The sequence below is a fragment of the Dermacentor variabilis genome, chromosome 2 (genome assembly GCF_050947875.1).
Source record: "Dermacentor variabilis isolate Ectoservices chromosome 2, ASM5094787v1, whole genome shotgun sequence".
NCBI classification, from domain to species: Eukaryota; Metazoa; Arthropoda; class Arachnida; order Ixodida; family Ixodidae; genus Dermacentor; species Dermacentor variabilis.
In genome coordinates, this window is record NC_134569.1 from 48,169,168 (window position 1) to 48,194,174 (window position 25,007).

General features: G+C 43.4%; 1 protein-coding gene across 1 annotated transcript in view; it reads right to left on the reverse strand.

Moving 5' to 3' along the window:
* The window catches only part of alien (COP9 signalosome complex subunit 2 alien), a 31,369-nt gene extending 8,196 nt beyond the window's left edge, over nucleotides 1-23,173 (reverse strand). The window contains exons 1-9 of the mRNA XM_075680423.1: nucleotides 23,066-23,173; nucleotides 22,314-22,427; nucleotides 22,138-22,218; nucleotides 19,688-19,813; nucleotides 18,124-18,291; nucleotides 6,732-7,138; nucleotides 2,424-2,521; nucleotides 2,256-2,338; nucleotides 2,116-2,174 (exon numbers count right to left, since the gene is read on the reverse strand). Coding sequence (XP_075536538.1) covers nucleotides 2,116-2,174; nucleotides 2,256-2,338; nucleotides 2,424-2,521; nucleotides 6,732-7,138; nucleotides 18,124-18,291; nucleotides 19,688-19,813; nucleotides 22,138-22,218; nucleotides 22,314-22,427; nucleotides 23,066-23,119 — 1,190 coding nt within the window. The 5' untranslated portion in view covers nucleotides 23,120-23,173. The remainder of the gene's footprint in view (nucleotides 1-2,115; nucleotides 2,175-2,255; nucleotides 2,339-2,423; nucleotides 2,522-6,731; nucleotides 7,139-18,123; nucleotides 18,292-19,687; nucleotides 19,814-22,137; nucleotides 22,219-22,313; nucleotides 22,428-23,065) is intronic.
* Nucleotides 23,174-25,007: the final 1,834 nt, after the last annotated feature.

The following is a 25,007-nucleotide window of genomic DNA, read 5'->3' on the forward strand; positions in this document are numbered from 1 at the left end:
CTGAAAGTATGTGTTTTTCAAATGGCTGATAGATTCGTTAAATCGAAACCGTGTCACGAAATTACTTCATTAAATCACAAAGAAAAAAACTGTTTGCAATGGAACTAAGATAGGAAAATGGAAATAGTTTGTTATATCGTAGTCTGACTTGTTTCCTTGCACCAAAACTAATAGTATGTAATGGTTTCAATGCACCTATTGCACGAATGTGTGTAACTGACATTAGGTTGCCATGCTCGACAGCATTCTAAAGACATCACCACTACTAGTGATACTTGCTCACAAGAAATAGGTCCTTGTACTTGGCCATGAACTTTGGTTATCATGACCCTTTAAATCATCATTCCTTTTTCATTACTTTACTATGTATTTATAGTATATCCTTGTTTTTGCCCCTTTCCTCTAATGTACAATATGTACCTTGATGCTTATAAGCAAATAATTACAATGACATGCACACATACACACAGATCTCCTGATAGCATCTAAGCAGCAAGGAATAATTTCTTTAGTTGTGTTTAACAGCAACTAACAAGTGTTCAGGTGCTCATCGTACAGCTGGCAACAAAAGCTCATCACGTTTTCCAACGAAAACATGTGATGACCGTCACTGGCTTCTTTAATGCCAAACTACTGAAAAGCACAGACACCGTATTTACTCGAATCTAACATGCACTTTTTTCCGATAAAATGGGGCCAAAAATTGTGTGTTAGAATCGAGTACGACCCTAAATCTGCGTTATCATATCGCCATCGGCATTTCAAGATAGCCGCCTCGCACGCGCTTCAAGCCTAGCTGCCGTAGCTTCCTCCATGAGCTGTAGTATGTGTGCTTAGGTTAGTGCAACTGTCAGTCTTCCCGGTCTTCCTGTTTTTTGCATTTGCTCTATCAGCATGGAAGTGTCAACTGCAAAGACATGCCAAGTTCATCACGATGCTGTAATTAAATGTAAAGTGAACGCATGTGCGGAGACGGACGGAAATCGGGCTGCATCGTGGCCATTCAGAGTTCATAAAGCTTGCATGCGGAACTGGCGCAAGCAGGAGAAGCTTTCTACTCTGGCTGCAGCTACGTATGGCAAGGCTTGCGGCCCCTATCTTGAAAGCGATCTACGATGGAGATAGATTCTACGCATCTCTGCGCATCGTGCTGGGTTCTTGTCACTTAGTGCGTGTTGAAGCTAGACGCCGCACAAAGGTCAATTCGCTTGCTCCTGATACCGCACATCCACACTCCAGCGTTTTGATAGGAGTTTCCACGGTCATTGAGTGAGCAGTGGTCATGTTTGCTTGTGTGCGTGCGACACCATGCTTGTTAATTTAGTCAGTAAGTGAATGTTTGAATGTTTATACGGCCAATAAAACTACTATCCTTACTTTGCATATATCTGTCTACGAATTAGCTATCGTAACTAATGCTTCGCCTTTCGGGCGAAACTGCGACTTTTTTTATTTATCACAACTTTATGTATTGTTTTTCCAAATGAAAGTTTTATTCCTGCATGAAAGAATGAGGTGCATGGTACTGTAAAGGACTTTTCCTTTTCTTTAGGTCGCAGCTAACAGGTACATGTTACAATCGAGGGCGTTAGAATCTAGTAAATACAGTACCTACTATGTGGTTCGTTTTTTGTTAGGAAAACACTGAAGGAATGTCTAACATAATCAATGTCCCTAAAGTAAATGAATTTTCTCATAAAATAATGTCACCAAATTGTAAAGTTGACGATGCCAAGATATTATTTACCTCACATTACTAACACTGCCTAAGCTGCTTCAGGCTGTTGCAATGCTGAGTTTAGCAAACATTTCACAGACTTTTGCACAAGCCATCAGCTAGCTGCAGTACTACTAAAAACTCTGCATTTTTCTAACTGCTCATATACTCCAGTAGAACAATGCAGCGATGTAAGAAAGAACCTTTGTCATCCATAATTTTGTCACAACAAAGTGTCAAAGGTAGTGCTCCTGCATTGTGGCCATGACACACAAGAACAATACAAATATGCTACATACGAAACCACCATTTGCCAGGTTACTGCAAGAACAAGTTTCAGAACCACAGCACTACATCACATTGCCTAATAGAGAAAAATGAAGACACGAGATGCCCACCTGTCCAAAATACAAGACACTAGAAGATTTTCCACCTCACTTGAGTCTATGTTGAGTTCCTGGTAAAAAAAGATAAATATAAATAAACATACTTATAAAAAGAGTCACCCAATGATTAGCAATGAATGTAGAAAACGTACCTTTGATATAAAAGGTATGTGAATCCTAGTATAAGGTGTGATGAGCTTTATTAAGACTTGTGTTCGAATGTTCCTAAGCAGGTCTGTGGAAAAAAAAAAATGTGAAACAACAGTAAAGACAAGGAATAGCACTATGTAATAAAGTTCTTTAATAATGCTTGCACTAACCTTCAATGTGCTCTCTGATGAAAGGGTCATCCATTATGTTTCTCCTGTTGGTTTTCAATATTAACTCAAACTCACTGATGTCATTATTTTGGTAGGCACTGCAAGGACACAGTGGCATTAATTATGTTTGCAAAATCTTTCACAAAATACAAGGTGAGGGGAGGAGAACAAAAAGTAACAAGAATTTTTTTTATTGAGACAGAGAGGAAGTTATCAGCAAAAAGTGCAACTAGATGTGCGCACCACACTACTGTTTCCATTAGATGGCCAAGCTGTGCCCTTGCGTAAAGTTTCGCCAGCTCCCTGCATTGCTTTTATTAGTTGTCCTCTGTCGCTGTCTGCGTCAGTTTTATGAAGACAGACGTTAAAGAAAATTGCATGTGCTTCAAGTTCTGTTGAATCTTGGGAAGCTTTTTTTATACCAAAAACCTTGCGCACTCTAAGCTTGCATCGCAAGGTGAGACAGCCAACAAGAATTCTCATGTTCAAGTGCCCCAGCAGCTTATGATGCAATTCAAACAAAGCAAAGAGCTCAAGCGAGTGGCTTGTGCATCACGACAACACTCCCACCTACACAACAGTGCACGCAGTACATTGACAAAAATGAGATGGCAATATTACGTAATTTATACAATCCTTCTTATGTTGCCCCTTGCTATCTCTAAAAAAATAAATGAGACCATAAAGAGTGCTATATTAATGTGGAGCACGCAGCGAAGTATGCGACGGAAGCGTTGAAGGGCATGAGCTTGCAGAAGTTACTGAACAATATTGAACAATGGCTAAGGAGGTGGGGCAGGTCCATTGGGTTCCAAGGATAGTTGTACGATAATAATTAACATTTTGGAATGTTTAAAGAAATATGTGATTCAGAAAAAAGAAACAGCTCTCATTAATTTTGGGTCAGGCCTCATACAACTAGCCCAAAGTGTCTCGTGCATGGGCAATTCCAGGCAATATACATGAAACATGGCAGCACTGCACACATTTTCTGACCGAGGGAACTGATAATAAAGTTATAGCAGGCTAACAACCATCAAAATCCATGTTGTATGTAGCTGTACACAATACCTGATAGCAAATGCCCTATGTATTAATTTTTCTCCCAACAATTTAACTTACAATCACAGAATGGGACTGACAGTTTAAAAAAAACTGACTTCCATGACTATAATGGTGCACTTCTATCAAAGAAATCATCGGAGTCCTAGGCGACCTCTCAGAACAGTTGTAGTGTAAGCTACAGCACCTTATTAGGCAATCAGCCTTATGTACCAACTTGCCAAATTGCCACCCTTGTACGACATATAACAAGATAGGAGAAGTGTACCATAAGAAGCCAATGAACATTGACACCAAGGACTACATAGAGGAAATTACTTGTACTTAATAAGTGAATAAAAGAAATGATAAATTAATGGAAATCAAAGTGGATGAAAAATCAACTTGCTGCAGGTGGGCAACGATCTCACGTCTTCACATCCTCGAATCCAGCAACACTGATGCCTTCAGGTAGCATGTGTGGGCTTATTGATCAGTTGCCTTCACCCAAAAAGATCACATACTCGTGATGCCTGCGGCAGAAAGGATGTTCCACATCCGCCGCCAAGGTTTGTGTGTGGTGGCGCTGGCTAACACTGTCAGGGCCCTCTAGTAGGAAACAAATACCCAAGAAAGTGGATGGGAAAATGGCGTCGCGGTAGCTCAATTGGTAGAGCATCACATGCGTAATGCGAAGATGTGGGATCATTGCCCACCTGCAGCAAGTTGTTTTTTCATCCACTTTGATTTCCATTAATTTATCATTTCTTTAACTCATTCATTAAGTAAAAGTAATTTCCCCTATGTAGTCCTTGGTGTCAATGTTTGTTGGCTTCTTATAATAAAAATCGGGCCCCTCAGTCAACCCCCTTTCTTCTCATTTAAGATATGAGAATGTAACCTCAAACACACTGACAATAAAGAGATGCCTTCTTCAAGGCACACTTTCCAAAACAAACAATGCTAAGTGCAGTACAGCAGCTTTAAATAAACATCAGTGAAATGTCAGCAGTGTGAGTAGTGGGTCACTAGCTCAGACGACTATGATTCATCACACAAAACTCCCATTTTAAAAACACATGGCACTTAGAATTGCATCAACTTCTACAGAGCACAGGCTTTCCTATTCAAGCTTCATCTGCTAGGACAGCTGCCTTTTCTTTATATGCAAGGCCTCAGCAATAGCTTCTTTGAACCAACAACCAGTCACATCTTTCGCATGGCCACATTTAGGGTTTGGCTTAGAGATTTGATGGCTTTGATGGTGATGCTCTAGAGGCCACCTCAAGAAGCAATAATTTTAGAACCAACAAAATCAACAATATTTTTTTGATGCTCAAAGGAGCTGAAGGAAGCGAGACAAGACCTTCATGCTAATACTATGTTACTCTCAATTCCCATTTGAACAGCGTTCGTTTCAGAATAAGCACTATCTATCAGTGAAGAGCTGCGCATGCATAAGCTACTGCATTTACCTGAACCTAACGCGCAGCTTTTTTCCGAAAAAATGGGTCCGAAAATTGCCTGCGCATTACAATGGGATAAAGATCAAAACTGTGTTTGTAGTGTTGGTGACAGCCTACCATCAGAACTGTCCGATGTAGAATCATTACAATCACAAAATGGCGACAGATTCGAATTTGATTAACGGTACTGCTGATTCATTTTGTGCTCGACTACGACCTTGAGTGGTAATTTCAGCCAATAACATTTACAGATACTATCCCTTTCGTGAGATTATGTGCGACTTGGCACTGGATGCGCCAGCGTAATCGGCCGGCAGCATTTCTGGCACTGTGCAAGCTTGCTATCTGCGCAAAGTGCCAGGAACGCTGTTGGATGCATACTTCGACAATCCAATGTAGAATCCTGCAATCTGACAGTAGTATTCATAAAAGTGACTGCTTGAGAATGTTGCCTCTGGATGCTTCATATCTGTGGCCAATGAACCACAAATGGCACCGATGATGCAGGACTTTCATTACGACAGCTCATTAAAAAAAATGTGAAATTCCTTCTGTGAAAGATAAATTCCCCACGTCTCATTTGTTTCTGATTGTGAACACGGGGGCATGCTTATTTCTATTTTATAAATCGGGCGCAGGTTACATACAAGTGCTCTCTTATTTTGATACCTTGCCCATGAAACTACCTAGGTGTGTATTACCATATTTACCCACATAATAATCACACCCTTTTGTAAAAAAAATTGACGCAAGGCAGGGGTGCAATCATTATGCGGGTTAAATTTTTCCGCGAAAAGAAACTTTTTTTTTCATCTCGCGTTTGCTGTGGGATGACAATAGGTCAACAAGCAGGTGGCTGCCGCTGTAACAGTGTGGGACAATAAAACAAAAATGGCGGCTGGTGCAGCAAGCTGAACACGATTATTTTTCTTCTTGTGAGCACATTACATGCATAGAAACAGTTTCTTCCGTATCAGTAGTGAATAATATTGTTAATATCTACAAGTTTGTGGCAATAACGTAGCCATGTCCCCTTTGAGGAGACAGAAACAGAAACGGGCGTACTTAGCTGCCACTGACATAGGAACACATGGCGGGCATGCTGCGAAAACTGCAGCATTTTGTCTTCACTACTATCCTAATACGGCATGTTTCCGCTAAGGGTGGGCGAATATCTTAGCTGTATTATAAGCGTCGGAATATGAATAGGGTACACTTCTAACGTATCAGTGTAAACGTGGCTACTATCGTTGCTGCTGGCGATTTGTTGCGTGCCCACGAGAGCAGACGAGAGGAATCGAAAGGTGCCTTTTTTTTGTTATTGTTTTTGACCACAATCATTATAAAGCCTACAAATAATAACGCCAAGGCAACTTTGGTTGTAGCTTTTTTTTTTTTTTCATGGAAGTGTGGAAAGTGATGAAAGGAATGAAATAGAGCATCTGCTTAAGAATCTGTTTGGTGCATGCAGACCGCTTGGCATGTCTTGAAGAGTCAGCATTAGACAGCTGGCAAGCACGATCATCATAAGCTAGACTTGGCACACGACATATTGCTGCGGCATGTTCGGGGTGCGATAATTGCGCGAGTTCGATCATTATGCAAGTAATTCGGGGTGCGATAATTGCGCGAGTCCGATCATTATGCAAGTAATTCGGGGTGCGATAATTGCGCGAGTCCGATCATTATGCAAGTAAATACAGTAGAATTGGGGGCGCGTTAAACACAGGAGGTTTTCGGAATTATATTTGAAAGTGTCCAGAAAGATTGGGCACCCCAAACTGTTGCAACAGTGACATACCTGACAAGGTTGGTCATGGCAAGAATTTCAGGGTCATTCTTGTAGGGCTTTGCTTCCTGGGAGTCAAAGGGGTTGATGCCGCTCTTCATAAGCATGTTGGCCAGCACAAGGTACTTGAGGCAGGTGGTCCGCCGCGGGCTGCCTGACTCGTCGTAGTTTTTGAATGCCTCAAAGAAGTCTGTGTGCGCACGCTCGTACTCGGCCTCACGCAAGTGCATCTTGCCACCACATTCACGAATCACACCCATAATTAATGGATGTGGGATAGCAGACTTGATGTGTAACGACTGCTCATAAAGCTTTTTCAGCTTTTTGTTGTTCTTCTGGGCCGTGTACATTTGGATCTCCAAAGCATATATCTCCAACAGCTGTGTCCCCTTTTTCAAGTCATCACAACCATCATCAGTCTGCCATCACATGAAAAAGAAGGATGACAGACACTCATTTAGTGCCAAGACAAAGCAATTCATCAGACCATCTCAATGTTTTAATTTACTAGTGGCTTCTTTTCTACGAGCAACAACCCATTAGGCCGTAAAACTCAGACTACAGCTACATACGTGGCAACATGTAGCCGACAAGGGTCTAGGCACAGCTGTGAAATCTCTATAAGTTAAATAAAAATACACAGTTCAATAAATAAGCTATCATCAACTACTAATCCTTAACTTAAGCCGTTTGAACATTGAACCATTAATGCTCCACTGGACTGAAAACTTCCTCTCTAACAGAACTCAGTATGTCGCTGTTAACGATGCTAATTTACCAGTGGCACCCGTAAGATCAGGTGTGCCTCAGGTATCAGTCCTAGGACCATTGTTATTAACAATTTACCTGAGAAAATCTATTCTTCTCTTTGCCTATTTGCTGATAGCGTGAATTGACGAAACATTTCTTCTGACACTACTGCTGCTAATCTCCAAACTGACCCCTTTACATCATTACCTGGCGGAAATTGTGGAATATAGAATTGAACATAGCCAAATGTAAATCAATGAGAGTTTCTCACAGTCAATCCCCTGTCCCACTCATTCCCTTAACAGTATTTCACTAAATTCTGTAACTGGTTATAAATACCTTGGAGTTCACATCCCTAATAACCTTTCTTCAAATCAGCATGTCTGAATGTCCTCAAAACTGCAGCCAATCGCATGCTTGGTTTTCTAGAACAAAAATTTTCACTTGCTCCTACAGCACTCAGAAGACCACTATACTCACCTACGTTCGTCCTAACTTAGAATACACCTCATCAGTGTGGGACCCCAGTCACGTTACACTAATCAATAAGCTTGAAACGGTGCAGAATCGCCCAGTTTGCTTAATTATGTCTAACTATCATAACCACCAGCATAACCAGCATGAAATTAAGTCTAAACCTTCCTTTACTTGCTACTCGACGAAACATGTCACGTCTCTGTCTCTTTCATAAAATTTATCACAAAAATTGCGCATTCAACGCACACTGGATCAGACCAGCTCCCTTCATTTCTCAGTCTAGACCACATAGCAAAGTTAGCATCCCGCATCATAACACTTACTTATTTCCAGTCTTTTGTTCCTAAAACACGCCATGACTGGAACCAAATTCCTGCTTCGTTATTCAGCATTACAGACACAGATCATTTCGACAGATCCATTGCAAGCATAATCTGAATAACATTTTTTTGTGCGTCTAGAAACACTATTTCAGTTGTGCAAAGAATTTATATTATGACATGATTGTTTATTTGCTCACTGTATTCCGCTGCCCTATTTTGTTTTTTCTTTATGTATGCGATGATAGCCACTCCCCTCTCTGATGCATTGTATGCCCTGAGGGTATAATAACCAAATAAAATGAAAAGTAGATTCTTAGGTCTCATCAAAGCTGCACATACTTAATGTGGAGAAACTTAGCAGTTCAAAAACATGATGTGCAATAGTTAATTTAAATACGATTCCATGGTCACAATTACCACTTTACAGAAATTTGGTATCAGAATGCATATCTGTAATGACTGATCATAGTATCAAATGCACATGCAATGGCATGTTTTTTTCCTGCAGCAGGAACCACCATAGTGCAAGCCATCAAGTAATTTCTTCGTGCCACAATGAGACCATGCCACATGTGGCCCTAACATGGCATTCACAATAACAAGGCGGCAGCTCCAGCTGCACTTTGCTACTGTCTGTGCACGCTGTCTGTGTTCCTTCAGCAATTCAAATCATAGCTTGCTATGAACTAACCTTGTAAATATATCTGGGTCACAAGTGATAATTCAGAATTTTTTTCCAAGCCTGACATCCCTCATAAGGTGGCCAACACTGAGCATTGCAGCACTCACATAGAGAAAAACTGGATGAATGTCTTAAGGTAATAAAAGCTTATTTATCAGCATGAATAATGCATATACACTGAAACCTCTTTATCATCTACCTGGCAGGAACGTGGCCTAACAAGGGCTGCACTTCTTTTAAATCTTGAATGAGTGTTACACAAATCAAGCTGATGACGGCCTGCTAAAGGTTTGTATTATTTCCGCAACTGTAGCAGACAGTAAGAGAAGCGCAAATGACATAACGCTGCAGTAAACAACCTCAGATTCCGGCCCACCGTCCCTCACCAGCACTGACCAAAATAGGGCTCCCTTCTCTACAGGCAAAATGGCACGACGACCTGCCACACAAAGAAATGATGGCACGGTGGCACCGGCCCGAGTGGAGTCGACGGAAAAGCAGCTAGCATCATCTAGCGGCAACAGAACTAACTTCGCTTTACAGCATGACATTTTCAATATCTTTTCAAAATTTTGTCCTGCAAAGTGGGGATGCGACCCTTACATGAGTATATAAAGTAGGCCCTTAACGGTAGCATTCACTGGCTATAATGTATAAATTTGCGTCTCCTGATGTGCACCACCACCCTCTACGAAAAGATAAATGCAATGTTGCCTGAAATGTTGGCCAAAATACTCACTACAGTAAAACCTCGTTAAACCGTGCATGCCTAAACAGTAGTTTCATTTTAAAAGTAGTAAAGTCAAATAGTCAAATCCCCGACTCATCAGCCATTGAACAAATGCGTTTCTTATCCGCATAAATCGTACCAGCTCATTGCGTATGTATCGGCTAGTACATAGCGCTTCCGCTTTTCGTCGTGCAATCACGGCCGTGCGTTGTCCCAATCGGGCGGCCCGTCGGAACAACAAACTTCAGAGATCGGAACAATGCCTCTAAGTGCCATGTGCGTTTGCGCGTGAAGCCACATCAACATCATTTCAGCATCATGCAAGCAAGGACTCGCGACAAGCCGAAGCTCGAATAAAAAACACCATGTGCTAAGCACAGAAGGAAAATTGGACATCGTTCATGCTAGCGAACTTGTCACGAAGTAGTCGGCACTGGCATGCAACAGCGATCTACCGTTGACCATGACCATGGTGTGTGGCATTTGGAACGCGAGAAGTTGCTTGGCAACACTGTTACAACAACCGCGAAAAGATGTCGGCTACGAGGTTCAACTTTTTGCCATCGTTGCCTCTGTTGCCGAAGTGCCACCTAACAACAGTGATGAGGACGACATGGAAAGCGACAGCATGGGTGATCCAGGCCTGACAGTCTGACAGTGGCAGAAGCTGCGCATTACGTCAGCCTCATGAATGCAATCGTCGCAACGAGAACAGCACCCTGCAATGAAAAAGCTGCCCCAGAACTTCTGCAGCACTACCGCGCCCATGCACGGAGACTATGCAACGCCAAGGAGGAATCACCCATGTGGGTATTTGCCAAGAAGAGGGGGCTGGATGAAAACCTGGCTCACAACTGCAGTAAGTTTTAGGCCGCTGTCGCCACTGCTAGGCCGCCATGGCATCAAATGAAAATAAACTTTTGTCACGCGAAGTGGCACAACCATTCACAACTAAGTGAATAAATACTGCATATTTTTGCCTTTCAGAGTTCTGTTTCTGACAGGTAAGTGGGCAGTCTCATGCTATTTCGGTTATACAGCACTACTGTTTAGTACGAAATTTTTCCAAGCTCCGGCCTACTATGGTTTAACGAGGTTTCACTGTATAAAGTTTTTCTTTCTTTTCCCCCAAAGCGCTGGAAAAATTCTGGCGATACTGAAGGAGCATTCAGAAACTTTGACAGACAACACAGTGGCAGACAAAGGGGCTGTGCAGATTAACTGTTCAGCATTCCCCGATGATGTGCGCATTTGTACAGTGATCTCCCACTCAGCAAAACCATGCCACTTCATTAAAGGGACAGTAAAGGCAAATACGAAGTCAAGCTAAAGTAATACATTAGTGCTTGAGTATATCTAAGGCATCAATATTATGGCGAACAGAGCCTTAATAATAGAGCAATCGAGGTAAATGCAAAACATGATTAGAGATTAGTATTTGCCTTTAGTGTCCCTTTAAAGGGACACTAAAGGTTAATATTAAGTCAACGTGGACTGTTGAAATACCATCCCAGAAACCTCGAAACGCTTGTTTCATGCGAAGAGACTTTTTTTAAGAGAAAATGCGTTCTGAAGCATCCGCGTACCTCCAACGCAGCTCAAATCGCCTGCCCTCCGATCGAGGAGTGGTGACGTCATGGTCTCATAGTGACGTTGCGCAGTTGGTGAATAAAACAGCGCTCGCAGTCGGCGCTACGGCTTTTCTGCACAAAACGCAAATGCGCGGCCAGAAACAAAGCCAAGGCAGAGCCGACAGCAGCGCGAAAGTGGAACTATGGTGCCTAGCGGAAGAGAAAGCACGCGACGTTAAGCTGATTCTTTATTTTATAATGCCAACTTCGACGCTCGTTGCAATGGATGACCCTGGCAATGACACATTGGCTCGCGGTGCTGGGCTTGACTTCAGCGACTTAAGCACTGATGAACGTGACCTGCTGCTGAGGGCTCGCGCTGCCGGTGTCGTTGCGTACTACTGCGACGGCAACTGTATGTCATGGCTGTACATATTCGCACATTTGTAGCTTTTCCTTCAAGAAAACCAAATGCCGCACTCACCGCCCTGTCTTCGACCTGAAGTTGTTCTTGCGCTTCGGAGAATGCAGGCATGACTGACAGAACAGCACTACGGGAAAGCATTGCTTTGAAAAGCACTCCACACGACTTCAGTAAGTCGGCGTTAAACTCGTAATCCTCTGGACAAAAGTGCAGCGAGCACACTATACAATTTTTCAGCTCTTTGCCAACGCGCTGTGGTAGAGGTACGGCACCTGACTGCTTCGAACAGAGATGTTCAGTCCTTGGCACACAGTGATAAGTAACGTTGGATTCGCTGCTGCAACTGCCCTTGGCCAAGTTCCGCGGACCGTTCGAGCATCCCACGACATCACATGGACGTGGGATTCTCGCTGCTTGTTCCAAATGCAAGTTTCACGAGCCAGCAGAACCAGCACAGCACGACACGATAACGAAACAACTGAAACTCCAAAGTGCGCGCGGCGCAGTGTCGAGCGCACAGAGTCGAGTGAAAACGAAACCTTTCGACCACCCATACTACCCAAGGGTAACGTTAAAATTTTATTTTTTTCTTAGAATCGAATAAAAGTGGACAAGTACCATTTTCTTCTGTCTTATAATCTAATGAAATGATCTTTTTAATACGAGTAGTTGAGTACTAGTGACATAAATTATGATGCGGAGTGCCTTCGTCATTGGGCTAGTACCGGAATGTCGCTGGGTGGTCTCAAATCGTGTCATGCATTTACCTCAATTTCTTCATTACTAAAGCTCTGTTCGCGATTATATTGACGCCTTAGACGTTCTAGGGCATTGCTTTATCACTTTAATTTGACTTCATAGTAACCTTTAGTGTCCCTTTAAACCGGGGTACTCGATGCCACAAAGTGCCAAAGTGTGCAGCACGATCACCAACTAAGTGCATGCCGTCACTAAAGTGCGTGACTAGGCCGGGGCGCTTGTTGGGACAGTATTCTTGGGCAATTACTTCGAAAATAGTTTCGGTTTTGTGAGATTTTGCGTGGCTTGGCACCATACTTCTCCACGAAAACAGACAACAGCATTTCTGGAGCTGTGAACAAGCTCACTATTTACACAGTGCCAGGAGCTCTGTTGGACCCCCCCCCCCCCCCCAATAGGTCTCTACTTTTCAAAAAGCATGAGATATTTTGCAGTACAGCATGGTGTTGGCCACACTGCAAGCTGAGTCAGCGCAGTTAACCGTTACGGGCCAAGAAGTAATTGTGGTGTACATAAATCTATAGTCATACGACAACTCACTAGGGCTTAAGCTGTCAGCCAATACATTAGGCTCAATGGCGACTGTGTCGGGGAATCGTAAGAACTATGTTTTAGCTGTTAGTACGTTTTAACATTTTCCTGTCCGTGCCTATGCCCATCGAACACATGTTGTCAGTGGTTTCAACTTAAAATTTTGTTGTGCTCGGAGTGCTTATGGACAGCTAGCACCATCCAGCACCTAAAAGAGGAACTTTTTTCTAGTTTCATTCTTGTTTCTTTTTTTTTTACTGCGGTGGCATTTTTCAAGTGGCTGTTAGCCGTGCTTCATGAGCGCTCGTAGCTTCTAACATGGCGTCAACGTTGCGCGCAGCTGCCCTTCGAAAACGGCGAATTTCTATGAATTCAGACAAGTCCGAGAGAGAATCTTGTGATGGTGGTAGCAGCATCGACTCGGAATATGATCTTGATTCATGACTTTAGCACGGACAGCGAAAGTGCGTCGAATAATCCTGGAACACTAAACAGGTATCTACAGGCATATCACCAGGTATATCACCAGATATATCACCAGGTATATCAACAAGTATCCGCCGTTAAGTTCCGGTTTGTACTCTAAACCATTTTGTCGCAGCCACGCTCAAATTTAAAGATTTCCGTTGTGTTCTAAAGATCACAGCTTTTATCTGCAGGGTGTCAACGTCGCTTGGGAAGTATCACTTACCGGCAGCGGCGTAAAAAGTGGAGTTTTGTATAAGAAAACGTACGGGAGTTGACCTCAGCATTGCGCTCCGCAGTGCTGCATGTCAGCACTGCGGCGGTTTGCGTGGTGGCGCCACAGCCACTTGGGCTAACGTTTTTCTTTGTGTATGAAGAAGTTCTAAAGATAGAAAGCTTATATTTGCAGGAATGTTGTATGTTGCATTTTCCTTCAGAATGCATATTTCAAAAATTTTTTAATGTTCTCTTGATGCAAAGCAGCATCAATGTTTTCTCGTTTTCATAAGAAATTTTTTATCCAATAATTTTTTAGAAGAAGTGGTAATAAATATTTGCTTGAAGATAACGCTATTACAAAACACATTCCTTCTCCTACAAATTGATACCATATATTCTAATATCAAGATTTTACTATAGCAGTGAAAAAAACGTTAACTAGACTACCCAGAAACTGTCTATTTTCCCGTGGAAAGGAAGGTGTTAAGGGGGGACCACGGCATTCGCATCACGAAAAATTGCCAAAAAATCGATTTTTCGAAGATCACATTTCCAGTTTCTATAACCCTTTTTCTATCTGATACCCAAATATCATCACTGTAAACCACTTAGAAGTGCTCTAAATAATTCGCTTTATCAGCCAATGTGTCGAAAAATCTCGCGGAAATCAGGAAAGAACAGCGTTTTTCAAGCCGCAATATCTCCGGAATGGCGCGACCGAGCGCCGCCATCTTGGTCTCGTTGGAAAGCGCATTTCTCAGTCTTCAAATTTGCCGCTAAAGCGATCTCCTCCATACAGAAATATGCGCACGAAAAGCAAATGATTGAAGGTCGTGCCGGAGTCTGCGATTGGCCGCGACCGCCACGTGACTCCAGCGCGGTTCGCCATTGGCCCGGCGCTCGCGTCGTCTGCTCGGCTCTTTGCACCTCGCGAGTCTGGACGTCTCCACTCGCCGTAATCTCGAAGTGTCAAAACGGGCGCTACGCGGACATCGCAGTAGCGTGGCCAATCCCTACGCTTGTGCACGTTTCAGACTCGCGGCTAAGCATTCCGAGCATCGGCGACGCGGACTTCGCGACCAAGATTCACGCGCGGAATACTCGGACATGCGGCTAGGCCTTTTAGCACTCGGTGTTTCGGAATTCGTGACGAAGCACATCGCGCACGCAATCCTCGGGCACGCGGCTAAACATTTCGGGCATAGGGAGTCTCCGACTCGGCGACCATGCACATCGCGTGCGGACTTCTCGGACCCTCACCTAAGCATTTCGCGCATCAGCGCCGACTGCCTGAATAAGCGCGTCGAGTGTCGACTCCTCGAGCCCGCGACTAGGCATTTCGCGCGTCGGCACCTCGAACTGCGCGGCTAGGTACTTCGCGCGTTGGAACCTCGAACTGCGCGACTAAGCACATCGGGCGCTCGCACCGAAGGAGCGGCACGCATCACTCTTCAGCATTGAGGCTGCAGTGGCGGAAGCAGTAATGAAATTCAATGCTGGCTGCAGAAGAACCTCGGCAAGCATTTTGCAAGAACTCTCGATGAACCCTGGCCAAAAGTGTATGCAGCGCATGGAGGAAAAAGACCGGCGCCGATCAGCGGCATCTGAACACAAGCGTGCATTGGCAGAAAATGTGCAGTGCTTATTCAAAAAGCGCCACAGAGGTACTAATGCCCAAACTGACTATGCCCCAGGAGCCTACTAATGTTTTGGGAATGTGTACGTGCACACATTTGTGACTCTTCACAATTAAATGTGACATTTATTTGTTTTCTTGATTTTCTTGAAATACTAATTTTGCACACCCAGCAAGGCATTGACTGTGACATATCCGTAGCTATAATAGATATAATATTAATTTTTTTGTAGCATGAAGCTAGATGTTTGGAGCATCCAACATAGGAAGTAGTTTTTCAAGTTCCTTTGTTTAAAGTTTTTTAAATTTGTCTTTTGTGTGACTAATGCATGGCCATGTTCAAAACAATGGAGTTCAGTGCACTATAAAGTAAGAAATATTGATCCAATCATAAAAGTTCTTCCTATGTTGGGAAGCTTGTGCTTTCTCCTATTGGTCCATATGTAATTTGTCTATTTTTGTGCAGTGGTTATTTATCTATTGTAGTAAGAACAAAAGACGTAAAAAACATTGTTTTCTTAATTATGTAACGAAAGAATGAGCCTACAGAAAAAATAACTGCATTTATAGAATCAGGAGAAGAAACTAAATAAGCATGCCAATTTTTATCAAGTTTGGTTCATAAATAAGTAATGATAACTTTTAATCACCACGTCTCCCTTTAAGCGGGTACATATTAAAGAGGTTTTTTAGCTGGCATGCGTCATTGATTCAGCATGCTGTCGCCACAATTAAGGTTATACAGTCAAACCTCGGTTTATATAGAACACGGATATATCTAATTATTGTGCATATCGAACACTTTCTACATCACCTGAAAAATAGCATGGATTCACTTTTATTGAATGGGGTCGGACGTAAATTGGATAATATCTCATTTTGCCACCTCAGACCACGCGCACTCTGTTGACAGGCGTTGAGCTTTCTCGCAACACTCTCAAAGATAGCAGTGGCGTGATGGGCCTTTCCGACTGCTGCACACTATAGTAGCACATATCGATCGTGCCGAGGGTGCCACTTGAACATAGCGGTGTATGCATGCGGCGGCTTGACTAGTGCCGCACTCTGCACCTACCGCACCTAGTGAGGACTGGCGGTTTGCATCCACAAAGATGCACGACATCGTGCGCTCGCTGGGCTCACTCATAGACACCTTGGCAGACGCCACTAATACTTTGTTATTGACAGTGTTTCAAAATGCTTCGATTGACGGACATGGAGATTGCAGCAGAAGTAGCAGCCAAACAAAGATGCTGCCAAGCTTGATCCCGCAAGCACTGATATTGCCGACTTCAACTGAGGCTGTAGCTGCTTTGGCCCTTCCACGCCACTACTACGGCACAATAGAGGGCACCGACCTATCTCTTGTGGATCGTTTAGACTGTGTTGAGGATTCCGTGTTTAACCCTTTACTGCACCTTGTTGCATTTACGCAACATTCTGATGAGCGGCGTTAAAAACCAAAACAAAGTCTGTTTGGAGCTGCCTGTACACGTTGTTGCATTTACGCAACATTGGTCTGTCAAACTGCCTTGTGCTGCAATCTGTGCTAATCCTTCTCATCTTCTACCAAAACAAACGTGGCGGAGGCTGCGCGCGCCCCCGAGCAGTGATGTAGGTAAGTTTTGCCAATTGTATATGTATTTCTCCATAAGACAAAGCGCGAAAAAAAATTCTTATGCTAAGCTCCACATCCTCCTGACCCTGCAGATTCAAAAAAACATTGTCATTTCGGAATAGTTTGTTCCTGGCGACGGAACGTTGATATGTTGCACAAATGCAACGTGTACATGGTTTATTTTCTTCGGCAAAGTGAAATGGCTCCCAAACGCCAGGATGGCCGAGCAATTCCCTCTGATAGTGAAGACAGTGGCCTTTCAATTAGTCACAACAGCCACGAGTGTAAGTCCGTTTCGATTCAATATGTGGGCAAGATGTTTTCTGGTCGAATTTCCTTTTTTTCTTTTCAAAGGAAATCTGTGCACCCGCACGTTGCCGTATCACGTCGTCACGGGCACTGCCTTACGCCTGTGCTTCGATGTTCTAAATTTTTACAACAACCCGAAAACACTACATTGTTTCCTGACTGCACGGGAATCTGCATGACGTACTGCAGGAAGTGTGGGAAGCACCTGTGCTGCACAAGCATGTACCACGTGCTTCTTTTTGTTCCACAGTAAATCATAGGTGCGCCAATGATTGTCACATGCAAATAAGCATCTGAGTATGAATCACACTAAGTCTATCTTTCACTTTCAACTTCTTTATTTGCACATTGTTGCAAATATGCAACATACCCTTTTTCTGCAAATTCAAACCACAGAAATTCGCTAAAATAACTTTCCATATGAGTACAGCTACTGTTATACTTCCCTACAACTCCATGAATAATATTTTGAGGAAACAAAAATTTGTGCAGTAGAGGGTTAAGGATGCGGCTGCCAATAAGAAGCAGGCTACACTGCTGTAGTACTTTCAGCCAAATTAATAGCTTGTGTGAAGCTTCAAGTCAGTATTTACTGCTCCACAATGAAAAAGCTTTGAAACAGTTTTTACAGCGTGCAGTGAAACACACTCAACGTGGCTGCTATACACTAATTTGCGGAAGCATGGTGGTTTTGCAATGCAAGGGTTCCTACTAATTCGAAGTGCCCTTATTTATACACATTAGCAGTCCCATTGGGGCATGCATGGATAAAATTCTGGTGGGATTTCATGTCTGGATTCAAATGATGGACAGAATCAGTCCACGAATTGAGTGTGGTGCGGTTTAGCAGGTTTCCTGTGTATAAATTACAACTGTTCTTTTGCAATAAAAAGAAGCACAGATCTCTTACCTGGCATGACTGGTGCAACTGCTTCAGAATTTTTGCCAACTTGTTGAACTCGTTTCGGTCAAAGTAAAGCTTCCCTAGCTTTGTGTTTGTCTTGAACCACAGCCGGTCATTCTTTGCATCTTTCAGGGCTTCCAGGGTTGTTTCATAGAACTCTTGCAGCAGCTCCATCTAGGAACCATACTCAGTAATTAAATGCAACTGCATGCATAAAGCATAAAAACATAGCCCTGCACGACATTATTTGTTGTACTTCAATTAATGGGAAACACAATAATGCCTTTCATAAAATGAATTCTGCAGAAACTTGCGAGGTATAGCAAGATTCATGAAAGAAAAAAAGTTTGCATTTACCAGACTTCAGTCAAAGCTACATGGGAAACCCATGGGGGTTCTTTAAAAGGCGATTTTTGCAGCTGAGCAAAAGGTAAAGCACTAGCAACCATCATATATCCCATGTTTTGCCAAGCCAGTAATATGTTAGTACCGTATCTCAATTGTTCAGAAGAGCACATGGACCTTCAAAGCACTCTTTAACTAAACTAAAAATTTTGGCCAATGAGTCACGTCATTTGCAAGCAGCCTGGATTGTCCAGGAGTGGGCCTATAGCCAGTAACAAGTCAAGAATGTTGAAAAAGACATGCCTCAAAAGAGCGAGCATCTGTTCTCGTATTTCAAGAAATGGATCCCCTTACATATGCCACAAGTTTCATCCCATCTGTTCAGCAACAATGGGATATTCAGGCACAAAACACACGTGGAGAGCCCGAGTCGCCGGGTTTGAGAAAGGACATAGCTCGTAGCCTAAATAGGTACAGTAGATTGAAAAGGGATAAAGAGAGGATTTCCCCGACTTCCTCCAAAGAGAACATCTTTGCCAATACCTGCCCATGTGTGGGTGCCAACAAGACGCTGAACGGTCACGTGACATCTGTCACTTACAACTCATTTACAACAAGCTCCACCACTACGCGAGGAGCTTCAGGACAAGAAAGCCTCTGAGCACAGAGGACACAAGGACGACGTAATTCACTGGCGCACATTTACATGCTCCCTTTGAGAGACACTTGCCTCTACATTTTTGACGTGTCGCTGATTATAGCACACAGCATGTGTAATACCCATTATGCTTGGCTGGTAATACATAACCACGTCACACCTTAATTTATGTTTGTTTATTGCCAATGCAGATCGGCACCTGCTCTATGCTTCCATGTTAAGAAACTGGCCAATGTCGTTTACGACTTCACTACAACCGTTGGCATACTCGCACAAGACAAGCAACAATACCTTGCAAAGGTCTGAAAATGAGGAGAAAGCAAGAAGATTAAAGAACACTTCAGGCTTTTTGAGAGTTGATAGGCAACACAAATAATGCAATATCTCTATATATGCCACAAGGGTCCCTTATCCAGCTTCTGCAGCACTCGAAAAGAAACTGAGCTATGCAGTTGGGCGCATCATAGCAAAACCAATGTGGCATGTGCCAATGCAGGCAAAAGAGCTTCTTCCTACAGACAATGTTAAGTAAGTGCTCAAAATCCAATGCTCCACACATCCACTGACCTGTTTGGATGTGGATATATAATCCAGGATCGAGTTAATTGACTTCTCCGAATAATTCCTTGTCACCGCACTTTTGATGTAGGTGAGTAGTTGCTTATACCTCGTCATCATCTCCTCGTACTTGCTCTGTGCATCAATGAAAAAACAAACTTATTGTGAGCACACATGCAATTCTTTCTGCAACATACCTGTACATTCTGCCAACTTAAATGTGAGAACACATCATTGTGAGATGAGGATATTATGTACTTCAAAATTTTGCATTTTATGTGAGTTGTATTGCAAGCAATATTAAAGGGCACAAAAAAAAAGATACAAAAGTGCATTTACAAGGTTACTCATTGATATTACGATGGAAAACACACTACAAAGAAAGTTTAAACATCCCTTCATTTACACTGAAACCTAGTAACGGGCAGTTACGTCAACCAATAATGCAAATAGCCTTATAAAGATGGCTTGCACTGACGTCCTCCTAGGTGCCATGTTGGTGAACCAGCATGTGTCCATTGGCGTCTCATGCAGCTCCAATAGTCTTGAAGACAGACGGTAGGGCGGGAATCTCTCCTAAGCTTTCTTTTCTCCATGGAAGCAGGTCACCAAAGACAGTGTATATAATACACTGACACCATTCTTGGTGTCATATTGAAGAACCATCACGATAACAAGCTGTGTCTATGATGTTTTGTGCAAGCTATCTACAGCAAAACACATTTTTTGTGTCTAGCCAAACTTCGAATAAGCCACTACTGCAGATTTACCTCCCATTTTGGTATTTCATTTCCATGCAGTTCTTTAAATAACCAATTGTTTGCTGAGCTTTAGGATGCCAATTGTAGTTCTTCACACCTCTCGGAACTCTGTGCTAAATAACAGCGTAACATCGCTGACTGCTAATAGGGTTGCCCACAAAATAAGATTCCCGCGTAACACTGTTGTGCGGGATCTGGTAACACTGGCGTGTAGCTTGGTTCCTTCTCTCCCAGTGCCCTCCCCGGCGAGCTGTCTGCAAAGCTCAGTCTTGGCTTGGCAGCCGTTAGAGATGGAGCTCCCACTCGTTCCTCCCGTGAGGAGCGAATTACGCTCTGCGATTTGTTTTTTGTGTGTAGAAAACACTACGTTGGTGGACGTTCATTCCCAATTCATTCCCAACTGTGTTAAGTCTATGGAGAAAAGTGTATGTGCATAGAACACGTGCGCAAATGGTGCAGAGAATTTAAAGACGGACGTACAGACGCCCATGATGAACAGCGTTATGGGCGGCCATTGGTTTCGGACGAAATGGTTGCGAAAGTGGAAGAAACAATGCTGAAAGGTCGAAAGGTGACGGTTCAGGAGCTCTGTGAGATGATCCCTGATGTCAGCAAGACCTGCATTGACAAAATTTCGACAGACCATTTTTAAGTATGCCAATGTTTGTGTAAGGTGGGTCCTGAGAATGCTTACGGAAGACCACAAACGGCGTATTGAAGTGGCCCACGAATTTCTTCAGGCCTACGAAACTGATGGCGAGGAATTCTTGGACTATTATTAGTCACTGGGGACGAGACCCGGGTCCACTACACAACAGATATGAAACAACAATCCAGTTGGCGGAAACATCCAGAGTCAACAAAGCCGCGGAAGTTCAAACAAACACTACCGGCCAGAAAAGTGATGGCAAGCGTCTTTTGGGATAGGAAGGGGTTATTGTGCGAATTCATGCCTGCCAGTACAACAGTCAACGCAGACTGCTACTGTGAGACGTTGCAGAACCTTCACCGTGCAATTCAAAACAAGAGGTCAGGCATGCTCACAAAGAGAGTGTGCTTCCATCAGGAAAATGTGCGTCCACACATTGCCCGTGTAACAAATGATCTCATCAACAAATTTGGATGGGATACTGTCACACACCCACCCTGCAGCCCAGACATAGCCCCAAGTGACTACCATCTCTTCCTTGAATTGATTAAACACCTGGGTGAGACACATTTCAGAGCCGGAGAGGGAGAAAGAAGAGGTTATAAGCTACCTTCACAGTACAGCAGTAGTTCTACGATGCAGGCATATAGAAGATGGTACATTGCATGCAAAAGTGCACTGATCTCAACGGCGATTATGTTGAAAAATAGGGGAAAGTCTAAGCTTTCCATAAATGTATTATTCAATGCCAATAAACACATTTTCATTGTGAGAAATCATTGGGAACCTTATTTTACAGACAACCCTCATAAAAGAGTAACTGAATTGACACAGAGCCCGTTTGCAAACCTAATTCCAAGACAAGTCATAACAAACCACTCCAACAATCACTAGGAAATTTTGTCCAGTGAGGTTGTTTGGCGCAAGCAGCAAAGGGAGCGTGCTCCCTGGAAGAAGTGGTCACTAGCATCCTTAACAAGCTGACACTTTCACCACCTATATTTAGATTTTACAACAACGCAAAGGATCCCAAAGGGACAGTGACTTACCAGCTTGAAGTTGATTTTGATCATCTGTTTAAGTGCCTTGAATCCCCATTCTCCCTTGTCATTGTGTTCCAAGTCCAAAACCTAGGAATGATCAAAAGCGCGAAATAGGGTTAAAACACGCCTCTGGTTAAATACAATTACAGTAAAATGAGCAGGGGCTAATTTTGGGCTCTTACCTTTTGGAAGCTGACAAGGGCTGCCATAGGGTCATCCTCCTTGAGTGCTTTCGAGTTGTAATATTGGTTTTCCAAGTCGACGTCTGGTTCCGAGTTACTGTCCTCCGAATATTCCTAGGCATCGAAAGCAAATCAGTACAGTGAGACTATCACGACGCGCCAAGTTGTCTGCTTTCAGAGAACAAAATTAATTGCAGCACAAGCGATGAGTGTCAATGCTGCCAGAGGTGCTTGCGCTCGTGGTCTAGTGCTCCGACAGCTGTTCTGCCCTAAAGAGTACTGACACAACACACCAATCATTGATAACGAGCCTGCGCGAAAAACTGCAGAATGCTACTATGTGTTTATGGTGCAGAAATAAACCGATGTCAAGTGAAAAGGTAACGCCCGACAGTTATCCTCCGACATCGATTCATTCGTTAACACAACGGTGGGTTGAGATGTGTATCGGTGCAGTTTTCGAGATTGACGACGAATATTTTCTTTCACTTCACGGACAATCCCAGACAAATAGCACGAACTTCAATGTTCGTTACTTTGCAGAGAGGCCAGGAAGCGCGAGAGTTCACACGCACTGTCAACACAAAACGGCCCCTGCAGAACGCCGGCACGGTGCTAGGCCTAAAATATGTGTTTACCAGCCTGTGATTTTGGAAGCAAGACACGGAACGTGATAAAGTAGGTGACTTTCACATCGTGAGTGTTTCTGGTGAGACGCCGAGCATGTAGACTTTAATGACACAGCTACATACCAAGTCATAGTCCTCTTCATCGTCGCACATAAAATCATCCTCACCGTCCGACATGTTGACTGCGCCCAGTGTTGCCAGATAGCGTCGACTAAAACCTCCAAACGAATGTATAATCAACGCCTCCTATAATTTCTCAAAAGAGCCAGGGGATATCACACCGTGCTCGTGCCCCCGTGCCTTAGAAATTTCTGTGTTAGAAAAAAACAAATATTCTGGCCACGCCACTGCCCTGCGGGTAACAGAAACGACTCTCTAAAGCCACGCTTTTGTTGACTGCATGCGCAGAAAGCATGCATAACGCCGAAAACGAGTCACATGGCGCCTTGTTTTGGTCACCGTCCGGCTTTTTCCCGTCCCATATTGCACTCTTGAAACGGTTGCACCTTTTGAGGTGCATATATCGGCGTATATGTCCCACAACATTCCACAACGATAAACGTCATCTGCTATGTTTCCGTTTTCTTTCTTGAAAACTCGGCGCTCGCTACTTTCCTGTCGAGAATGTTGTGTCACGCTGATAACGTGCAAGCCGTTCGTGACATGTTATTTTCCCATGGTTCGCGACTTGCAGTCCCGGGCTTGCAGCATTAAAGAAAGGAAATGCAGCCAAATCAGATGACGATTATCAGTGTGGGACAAGATAAGCCCCATAGACCTCAGACTCTGCCCAGGCGGCGCTGCGGAAAAACTCGTCACCAGTGCCTCCATCGCAGCCTTGGCACGAACCGAGTAGTGCAAGGAGAGCTGTCCGCAAGCAAAGCTGCATAGGCCACAATGGACCCTTCTCTTTCGTTTGTGTTGAGGCACGGTTTCCTGAAAATCAAAGACCTGGAAAGCTTCTTCCGCCCATCCACGCTTCGCAAAGGAAGCTCAGCAGGGCGAAGTACGTGTACAATATAAAATAAAGTCTCAAGTGTTATTTCGGCGTGCTGCAACTCGCAAGTACAGAGATCAGCATATAAAAATCGAAGCATTTCAAATTGGTTCACATTGAATATGTCCCGAACACAAGACTTAATTATCTCCTATATTTTTATGTATGTTATCGTAATGTTTTGTCTCGCAATTATTTAGAGAGACTAAATCCTTTCATAGCCTTTTCCAGGGCAGCACACAGAAAATGTTTTCCAAGGCAGCAAACAGCGTGCGATCATAACGAAAGTAAGCTTCCTACAGTGCCTATACACTGCATCTTTCTTGTACCTCAGTACCTTATTTATACATATTTATTTATACCTTATACATCAGTACCTTAATTTGAACTTTTCGCAGATGCTTTGAGCAACAAGCGCACACAAATAAATCTAAATAAACGCAAAATTTTTTTCTTTACACACGTGCATTACTACGCAATTACTCATCCAGTGCTCCTACAGCAACTTTATTGCTCACATTTGAAAAACGCAGTCGAGCAGGCTCAGAACATTGCGAAGCATGCATGTTGTATCGGCGCAGGACATGCAAAATACCTAAAGTAGAAATGAGCTCGCGATACAGCGATGCTCTAGAACAGGATTTTGAATTCATAAACGAACCAAAATGTTTGGTTAAGATGACCTGCCAAATCTTTCCGTTCCACTTGTTGAGTCAAGCGGAGGCGGATGCCTGTTAAAAGGTGGAGATATTGATGGCACATAAGCAGGATGGTTCGCAACGTTGTTTTTTCTGTTACCAACGAAGTGGCGGCTGCAGATTCTTAAGTTTTCACTTGGTTACCACGGTCCTCCGTCAGGGCTACTCAACACAATTACAGAAAAACAAAATTGTCGCACTTTCTCATGCGAGCTGCTGTGTTGTGGGGAATGCAAGTAATCCGATTACCTAACAGGTTGAACGGCCCGTATCCAGCGCTCTCGCCTTTCCCCTTCATACGATCGCGATGGAAATCGGTAAAACTGAACTTTGTTATTTCGTCCTTCACGTTCATGGCAATTTACAACAC